This window comes from Anolis sagrei, chromosome 4 (assembly GCF_037176765.1).
Source record: "Anolis sagrei isolate rAnoSag1 chromosome 4, rAnoSag1.mat, whole genome shotgun sequence".
NCBI lineage: Eukaryota > Metazoa > Chordata > Lepidosauria > Squamata > Dactyloidae > Anolis > Anolis sagrei.
This window is the reverse complement of record NC_090024.1, coordinates 194,052,259-194,062,531: the sequence shown is the minus strand read 5'-3', so window position 1 is coordinate 194,062,531 and position 10,273 is coordinate 194,052,259. Positions and strand designations below refer to the sequence as shown.

General features: G+C 39.8%; 1 protein-coding gene across 5 annotated transcripts in view; it reads right to left on the bottom strand.

Moving 5' to 3' along the window:
* Window positions 1-3,917: 3,917 nt before the first annotated feature.
* The window catches only part of TMCC2 (transmembrane and coiled-coil domain family 2), a 99,754-nt gene continuing 93,398 nt past the window's right edge, over window positions 3,918-10,273 (bottom strand). For all 5 annotated transcript variants that reach the window (XM_060772921.2, XM_060772923.2, XM_060772925.2 and 2 more), the window contains one exon: window positions 3,918-8,660. In XM_060772921.2, the coding sequence (XP_060628904.1) occupies window positions 8,349-8,660 (312 nt within the window). In that variant the 3' untranslated portion in view covers window positions 3,918-8,348. The remainder of the gene's footprint in view (window positions 8,661-10,273) is intronic.

Below are 10,273 nucleotides of genomic sequence, written 5' to 3'. Positions count from 1 at the left end.
GGAGCAGTTTCAGACAGCTTGGAAATTTCAGCTCAGCAAAACAGCTACAACCAGATTGTTGACCAGAGTTGGTTACAGGAAGCATATAACTTTCTCTTGCAACAGCTTCACTAGCTGCCTCTCTCTTTCTAAGCACAATTTGAAGTGGTGGTTTTGACCCATCAAGCTCATTGCTTGGCGGGTCTATGATATTTGGAGGAATTTATTCTCCCATATGAACCTGTTCATGTTTTGAGATATTCAGGGCAGGTCCTTCTCTCCATCCCTCCCCCATTTACCCTCTCAGTTGCTCCCCCCCCCCCCCAAGTACTGTCCTTCTGTAGGCAGGTTACATTTATCTTTCAACAAACCATTGAGAACTGTTTGTTCTGGAGGACTAGGCTTTTAACAATACACTGTATTGATGATACTGTGGTGGGAATGTATGACAATATGTGCCCAGGCTGTCAAACTATTTCACATACAAAATAAAATGTCCTCCTCTTCCTTGTCTCACTGTGAGATTAACTCTCCACCTGGAGACTCAGAGAAGCGTAGCAATTCACTATAGATGATATCACATTAAGCGTTATAAAGCAGAAGTGCTTGTTTCCCTATCATTTCCATTGCTCCTGCAGAATACTGGGAAATGTAATTTAGGGCAGGGCCTTTGGAATTGTCAACTAGAGAGGTCCTCGGCTTCCCTAAACTATGTTTCCCAGAATTCTGCAGGAACAAACTGGGTGATAGGGACACGAGTGCCTCCGTTTTATAATACTAATGTGATATCATCCTGATACTTCAGCTAGTGCTCTGAGACCTGGTAACCCTACTGTTGAAGAAGATTCCCCATTTGTAACATCAAGTAGAGTGCCTCAAATCCTATTTCCACTATCTGGAAAGAATGAGGGGAACATTTCAGTATTTTCTCTTTGCTGCTCCCTTTCATTTCAATGGAGCATTGACTGTGTGGAAGAAAACTTCCTAATGGTTGTTCTGATGGTGAATGGCATCCAGTGGCACCCAAAACCTAAGTATTGGATCAAATTGTTTGAAAAGATGCACAGCTATCCCTACAAGGATACCTTTGGAATGGCGAAAAAATCTTAGGAGTGATCATGGATTCCTCCATATTTGCAAACTAACTGAATGAAAATGCATACTTACATTTTGAAGACACCCAAATCAATTTGCTCTTTGGGTTTGTAGTTCATAATACAGGTTGAATATTCCTTATCTGGGATTTTGAAATCTGATGTACTCCAAAATCATCCACATGGTGGCTGAGATAATGACATCTTTGATTTCATACACCAACTTTCATGCACAAAATTTTAAAATGTTGCATTTAAAATTACCTTAAATATTTAATTTAAAAATGACCTATCACATGAAGGTAGTAAACTGGGAAAGAAGCAAGGATTGTCACCTATCACATGACACACGACTCCCTGTGATAAAGTTGTCCACTGTTGTTGATGAGCAAAACCTATGAGCAGTTCGTGATCACGCCAGTGCCACAACCTACTTGGTGCAATGATCTCAGCTATTTCTGTGCAGGGATACTGGTGACATGAGAGGTCAGGGTTGTCCTCTTCTCCTACTCTGTCCTAGCAGCAAATGATACTGATGGTTACTATGCAGGTAAATTGCTGCTATCCTTGATCATGCAGATAGTGCAGGATAGCAGCATCATGCAATGAAGTCCCACGTGTTATACGTTTTATATGAAATATGATTTTTTTTAGTTTAGACTTGGCTCCCATCTCCAAGAGATCTCATTATGTGCATATATGCAAATATGGGTATTTTAAAATCTGAAAACATCCAAAATCCAAAACACTCTGGTCCTAAGTATTTCGGATAAGGAATACTCAACCTGTAGAGTGTTGTTCTTTATCCAAGTGCAATGAAATTAAATCCAACCTGGGCAATAAAAGATCTTAACATTTTCTGCTGCTTTATAAATAATCCGTGCTTTTCCCACTGTACTCCCACTCTGGCTCCGTCTTCCAGAGAATATATCACATTGACTCTTGATATATCTCTCTTCTTGTCTTAGCATGTCAGGATGTCATTGAGTTAGTACTACTAAGAAATAACTGGTCTGTGGTGCAGCTAGTTAGTAGCCAGCTGCATTTAATCATTACTGACTGAGAGGTCATGGGATCGAAGTCAGCCCTGGTCAGAGTAAGCTCCCAACCATTAATAGTCTAGCTTGCTGTTGACCTATGCAGCCCAAAAGACAGTTGCATCTGTCAAGTAGTAAATTTAGGTATTGATTTATGCGGGGAGGCTAATTTAACTAATTTATGACGCCATAAAAAATCTTTCAGCAGTGTGCAGAAGAATGAGGAAGTACTCCATCAAAGGACTCGGTGTCACAAGTGGACGGTGAAGTGGCATCTCCCCCTGTGGCTGGAATTGAGCATACCCTCATGAAGCTGGAAAAGCTGGAATGTTAAATGCCTCTGTGTCTGTCTATATATGTTTATATCCAAATGGCATTGAATGTTTGCCATGTATATGTGCATTGTAATCCGCCCCAAGTCTCCTGCGAGGTCAGAAGGGTGGAATATAAATACTGCAAATAAATAAATAAACAAACAAACAAATAAATAAATAAATAAATAATCTAACATGAAGGTTTTAAGTGGGAGTGAGAAGGAGGGATATGAGGGAAATAATGCCACAGAAGTGACAAAGAGGGAACTTTTCTGGACAAGGCAGCTCATTGGATTGCTGGGCAGTGAATGAGTAGAGGTCAAAGGATTGGTGAATATCAGGAAAATTGTTGTTTTCTCCTAGGAACTTTGAACAGATTCAAAGCAGCAGAAATCTCTTCTGTTTTCTGCCCAATTTTGTGTGAACTGTGATTTCTGCAGCTAAGCAAAGGCCACTTCTAATGTGAACAGCCTACAACTTTGGTGGGAATGGGAAGCAATTTTTCACCGCTCATTATCTTCCAGTGGCTACACCAGGCCAGGATGTGGCAAAAATAAAAATAAAGCCATAATTGCCCAGGTACCCATCTCCATTCAGCCCAGTTGGGCTGAATTGTCCGGTGTAACCTGTGCTACATACACCAAAGCTACTGATGTTGGATGCTTCTAGGAGGGGAGCCCCAACGACACTGAAATTCCCCCTCAGGTTATAAGACTTGCACATAGAGGACACCTTTTTTCCTCCATTCCTTCAGCATTAGAGGCTGCTGCCATGATTGTTCCACATCGTTAATGTTAGGGACTCAATGCAATACTTTTCAACACATTATAGAAGCTGAATAAGCAGATGATTTTTATTGCTTTCATTGATCTCGGGGAAGAATAAAGGACAGTCTGACCATTGTCTCCTGACCACCTGGAAGTTTTTCTCAGCTGCTTTCTTGTTCTGCAGTCTTAACTATCAAATTATCCTAAAGGCCCACAACAAAACTTGTTTGGATTATAACTTCCAGAATCCCCCAACGAACATGATCACAACACCTAGAATCAAAGGTTCAATTGAATTACAAGCAGCTTCAGACTTACCAGTAGCTATTTTTTCTGTAGGAAAAACTCTGATGAGAGACAAGTTTCACTCTCTGTCCTGCGTTCTGAGGCTTGGAAAAGTTATCATTTTGACTACAATTCCCAGATAGAGGATTCTGAGTGCTGCAGTCCAAAAGGTAACTTTGCTTGGCTGTGGTCCAGAAACTCATTTTTTTTCTGTGCTACAAGGAAACTGCTTTTCCCCAACCACCTAACAGGTGGAATACACTCAATCATCTGATCCACTGTTATGGACTTCGCTAAAGAGTGTCCCCTTCTTCTTCGAGAATAGTGTCCCCACATGAATTAAAATGAACGACTTTTCTTTTGCCAGTGTTTTAAAATTCTTTTTATTTGAAAAAAGTAAATGGAAAAATATAGTGAAATGAAACCAGAGCTTCCTCTGTATGTGTTTCCCAAAGGGTAATAGATTTAATACCATGAGATGGGAGCAGGACAAGATTCAAGCATACATAATAAATACAGTCAAACAGTATTAGAAGACGATTATGCCAATAGGGGCGACCTTGGCTTTCTTCTATGAGAGAAGACCACAATATTGCCAATTCAGATCTGCCACATTGGCTAGATACTTATCACTGTAAAATCTGCAGTTCTACAGACAGTGGACATGGAACCACTAAAAGCTAATTCAATAATAAATTTCTTTCGTGCTGTAATGAACAACTGCCATATATGATTGCAATGCTCATGTGTCAATGAACTCCAATGATGAGTTAAGAGGATGATCCAACATTCTTTCTGCTGAAATGGTGGTGAAGGGGAATGCACCACTTCATGAAAGGTAAAATCTTCCCTTTAATGTTGCAGTTGTGGGCATGAGAATCTTCCAAACAGATATATAGACAAAATTAATATGACTGTGGCATGAAACAATCTTAAACTAATTTCAGATCAGGTTTCCAAGGAAACTTAGAATGTGGCCATATGCCACTCTGTTTGTGTTAAGGTAAGAGATGAGTAATGGGGTAAGGTATGAAATAGTATGCCATTTTAGTTTAATTTATATTGATACATATAAACCATAAGGCCACAAAGGACAGTTACCATTGTTTACTTCTGGAGTCCTTAAGATTGAGAAAGTCATTAATTCTTCATCTCACGGGCTATACTTGAAAATCTTCTTCAAAAATATCCAGTGCCATAAACATTTGTGAGGGGAGTGGTTGCGGGTGGAAATGTACGAGCATGAAAAAGTACAATATTCAAAATAAGACTCCTATTTGGGCTATGCTCTCGCCTCCTTATGTTGAAAACATGAATGAGAATTTTCCTTTAGCTCCATATCTTTTTTGGCAAAGTTTTGAAAAGTAGTTACTTTACCTGGGGTTTTGAGATATTACTTTTTGTTCTACATTTCTCAGAATTCTGTTGCTATGCGGCCTGAAGGATACTGGGAATTGTTGCCATTTGATACAAATTCTTCCAGGTTCTAGCTGTTCTCCTTCCCCCCAGATTTGCATCCCTCCATTGCAAAACTGTAGCCCCGGTGGCGCAATGGGTTAAACCCATGTGCCGGCAGGACTGCTGATTGAAAGGTTGGCCATTTGAAACCGGGGAGCAGGATGAGCTCCCGTCAGTCAGTTCCATGTCCTCATGTGGGGACATGAAAAAAAGCCTCCCACAGGATTGTAAAACATCCAGGTGTCCCCTGGGCAATGTCCTTGCAGATGGCCAATTCTCTCACACCAGAAGCGACTTGCAGTTTCTCAAGTCACTCCTGACACACACAAAAATTACAAAACAACCTTACTGCAGCAAACAGCCTCTGCAACCTGTTCTTGGTGACAGGGAGATGGATAAAAATAATACAAGGTCAGAACTAAAGCTGAAAGTTCCAGTCCTGCACAGAGTTACACTTCTCACCATGAATTGTGGCCAAAACCTCTTTTATTTCATGTGGAATAGTTTTTTTTAATTCACTGAGAGTTCTTTGCTAACTCATTCAACATTCATCCTGACATTATTAAATAAATTATACATGCACATTACGCTACAAAACCAGCTCCAACAGGAACTGATTAGGAAAGGTATGTCATTTTTTGAACTCTTTAGGAAAAAATATATAAAATAAATAGATACACACATAAAAGAAAGGTTGAGTTCTTCACATCTCCATAGGTTATTTAAAGGCAGGTCACAGATTTTTGCTTACACATGATGGAATTACCAAGGCCTCCTTAGGAAAAGGCAATGTATTCTAGAGAGGAAATCCAGACCAGCATTCCATGATAATATTGCAGATGTTGGTCCTACTAAGGTTCACATCAGGGCATGGAAAAGCTACTTTTTGGACTCCCAGCCAGCATACCAACTGGGAATTATGGGAGTTGCATCCCAAAACAGTAACTTTCCCAGGCTTTGGCCTCAACCACTTTAGGCTTGAGTAATCTCTGCACTTTTAGGTTCAGGCTCTCAGGGTCAAGAGTAGATGCTTAGATCTGAAAAAAGCAACTTTGCCTGCAATTGTTCCATATAGATCATATACTTCAAAAACCAAAAATGTTTTACATAACAAAAAGAAAAACTAAATGTGGGTTACAGAAAGCAGAGAAAGAGGTCATTGCTCTGTCCAATGCATAAGGTTACTTAGCCTTTAAAAAAGGCAGAATCTCAGCATATAGCATTTCTTCTATTGTAGTTTTGCAGATTGTAGCTGAATTTGTCAATATTCTTTCTCCACCATTTCTCTGACCTCAATGTAAGTGGACAAAATCTGGATTCTAGGATCTTACACTGCAGACATTTACAGGAGATTAAAGTGTCATAAAGTGCATATGCTCAGGGGAGTTCAGCGCCTCCTTTTCTTTTCTGTCTCTTTGGGCCCTTCCACACAGCCCTATATCCCAGAATATCAAGGCAGAAAATCCCACTTATCCAAGTGTGGACTCAGATAACTCAGTTCAAAGCAGATATTGTGGGATTTTCTGCCTTGATATTCTGGGATATAGGGCTGTGTGGAAGGGCCCATAAACAGTTCAGAATCTAACCAGGGTTCTCTTCAATGAATAATTGAACAATCATGGTACTTCTAAATCTAAATGCATGGTACTATGAGACAGTAAAATCTGACTTGGTGTTGTGTAACCTCAATTTGCAGGTGAAAAACTTTTTTAAAAAACCAACTCATATTTTTTAAAAAAGAAAGAAAAACCTACCCTGTATGTAAGTTAACTAGCAAGGTTTGAAGGAAAACTTCTTTCAGTCCTTCTAGCTGCTATGCCTGGTTTGTAGTTGCATGAATGTTGTTTTTAGCAACACTTAGCAATAAAAATGGAACCCTAGAAATACACACATGCAGCAAAACAAATCTGCCCACTCCATCACCACAAGGCTCTTGTCAATTCAGTCTGCTACAGAAGAAGATCAAGGTTGTGTTGTACTGAAACACACAATTCGCTTCTACCTTACAACAGCCATGAGTTCAACTTACAATCAAGTCTCTCTTTTCCTAGAAAAGAGTAATTATTCTTTTGCAAATACCACTGTACCATCAAGCATGAATTCCTTGTCTAGATAATTTCATTTACAGCCTGTGAAATGTGCCACATTCTGGCAGTTCTACGATAAAATGTTGAGAACAATCAGTAGTGTGAATGGATGCCTTCATTTTTTTAAAAACCTGTATATGAGGAACCTTAAGAGCTGAAAGTTATCAGTGGCTTTCTGTTTTGTGAAAAAAAAACACTCCATTGATTGATTTGTTCATACACTTCATGAGCTCTATTTGAAACATTACTCCAGTACACAGGGATGGAAAAATAAATAATAGCCATGTTCTCTGCTAGTATAATTTGATGAGACATTGCCATATTCAAATACAAATTCTAATTTTGGATGATTCAGACATTTTAAAGACCTCTTGCCTTCCATTTTCTCTAAAGACACAGGAGATGTGAAGGCAGTTATATTCTATTTTTATCCAACATTTGATTCAAAACAAAGAAACAGACTTGTGAAATCAATAAATTAACACGCACACGCACACGATTGTAAGATTCGCAGATGCAATGTCTGAATTTCTTATAAGTCCCTGAAGATCTCAAACAAAAAGAAGAAAGAAAACAAAGCCAACCAAAAATGTTGAGTTTGCACCAGAATGGTAGATGCTTTCTTCTTACATCCGGCCTCCATTGGACATTAATTGTCAAAGCAACCAGTGAGGTTGACAAACCCATCGCAATAAGATGCCCAGCTTTCCTACTGGCATATCAACCGTTCTGAAGGAATGGAAGGTTAAGTATCCACGTGACTTGGATAAGCTGGTGTGATATGTACATTCTACTCCTTGAACTCTGTGCATGATCCTTAGGGGCAGAGTTGACTAAAAAAGAAGGAATAAAAGTTCACTTTCAGTGTTGAACCTTTGACTTCCAATTTTATCTGGAAATACATTCTTCACCATCCTTCTCAGGCAGAAAAATACACCATCCAAGCAACCGCTATAAAAGCAGCCTCATTTCTCTGTATTCAAAGCTTGGCCATCTGCCCTTACTTTGCCTACTTTAAAGAATGACAAAGATGTAAGAGATTGAGGCTTTTTAAACACAGGCTTCCTTTGCCTTTCTTGATATCCTTTGCAAAGGCATCCCAGAAGAGTGAGTTATTTGACCTCTCACAAGCACTATGCAACTCACACTCCCTATGGCTGAGATGACATTGGAGGTGAATAAAGGCTGATGTGCAGGAGAAGCAAGTGAGGATTACATACTCCAAGAGGACAAAAAGAAATAAAATGAGACTCCTCATTTTCTCTTCATCTCTGAAAGAAAGAAAAAACAGACACCCTTCAGCCCTGGTGCATGGTTGTCAGAGGAATCAGCTGGGGAGTAACACGTGTTCCAGGAGATAGGTGATGGAGTCCCAGTGCTTCCAGATAAGGAAGAGAAAAAGCACCAGAAGGGTGGTGCTCAGGAGACGCATGCGGGTCTTCATCAGAGGTGTGATGAAATTGGCAATGGTGGAGACAAAGACCAGGAGCACAGCCATCAAGGCCAAAATGACGTTGATGAATTTGCCCAGCAGAGCCCGGGCATTGGCATTTTCCACCCCTTCCAGCTGCACCACCTGTTGCTGCTGCTGCTGAAGTTCCAACTTGGTGACCCGAGTCAGGCAGGATTCCACAGCCTCCTGCAGCAGAAACAGAAAGAGGTTAAAGGTAACTCAAGTATGGGCTGAATATCAGAGTTCAATGCTGGAGTGCATCTTCTGAATGCAAGTACCATACTGAGGGCACTGAGTTCCAATGTGTAAAATAGCAAGAAAGGTAAGAGAAGATATATAAAAAAATATCTCTCTGAAACCCCAGAAAGGAATTCTATAAATGAAGGTTGAATTAACAAGGCTAAATGACCAAGTCCAACTTATTACAATGCTGCTTTCTATATCCTTGTGATGGTTGCAGGTACAGCTCTCTTGTCCAAAGACTGCCAGCTTTCTGCTGTTTAAGCACAAATAGAAGGAAAACAAGCTAAGGATGCTGCAAAACTGTGACACCCAGTTTATGTTCACTCTAATGTCTCCCAAAGGGGTCAAGAATGGTCCTCTCCCTTATCTCATCAGTGACCTCCACAAATGAAGAAAATAGAAGATGCAACACCAAATTGAGCAATATGACTATCTCCAAATTTCTTATCAAATGTGATCTCTTCATGTTTGTGTTAATACCTAGTAAAAACACCAGGAATTGTAAAATTACTGAAATGAAGGAAATAGTTGTCAATCTAGACAGGAATCCATGTGTATATATGATGTTTCTGTAGAAAATCCATATTGTGCGTGTGTTTGTGTGTATCTGCATCCAAGTGAAACTATAAAGGGGCTGCCTTTTACACCATGCAAATTCATCTCCTTCATCACAGTCACTGAAACTGATGTGCTGTACATTAAAAACTAAAGGAAGTTTACAGAGTGATAGAATCACAGAGTTGGAAGGGGCATCATGGGCCATTTAGTCCACCCCCCTGCTCAATGCAGGAACTCCAGCCAAAGTCTCCCCAACAGGTAACTGTCTTTTTGAAGACCTTAAGAGGAGGAGGCCCTAATTGCCCCTCTAGACAAACAGTTCTATGGCTGAATGCTCTTATTGTCAAGAGGTTCCTTTTTACATTCAATCAAAATCTACTCCTCTATAACTTAAAACCATTAGACCTGGTTCTACCTTCTGAAGCAGCAGAGAACCAGTCTGCTCACTTATCTTTGTGATAGGCCTTGAACTATTTAAGACTGCAGTCATGTCACCCATCAATATGCTCTTCACTTCTTCTGCACCAGAGCAATCCCACCACTCTCATGAAAACAATACATAAAGGGTGTGATATGGGAACACAACTTTAATGGAAAGAAAAAATGACAGACACCTTGCAGGATGGATCACACAGATGTTAGTAGTGTTGGATTTGCTAAAAGTTAGCCTGTGCCATCATGCAGCCCTTATGTACAGCTAAACGATAAGGATATTTTGCAATAATCAAATAGCTCTAACTTCAGAGAAGATTAATGAAAGCTCCATTAAAGTATTGGTGACTTCTTCAAAACATTTGATACAAGTATAAGTACCAACTGTGTCATCTATTTAAGTATCTTGTCTTCTTTTCTATTCTCATTTCTTAGCATCAAATTCAGTCTCTATAATGTTTCTCACATTGCCACACGGGGGCAGAAGAAGACTTCATAGACCGGGAATACCTTTGTCTTTCAGAATTAATGCATGCACTATATACATGAAAGTGGATATTTCTTAC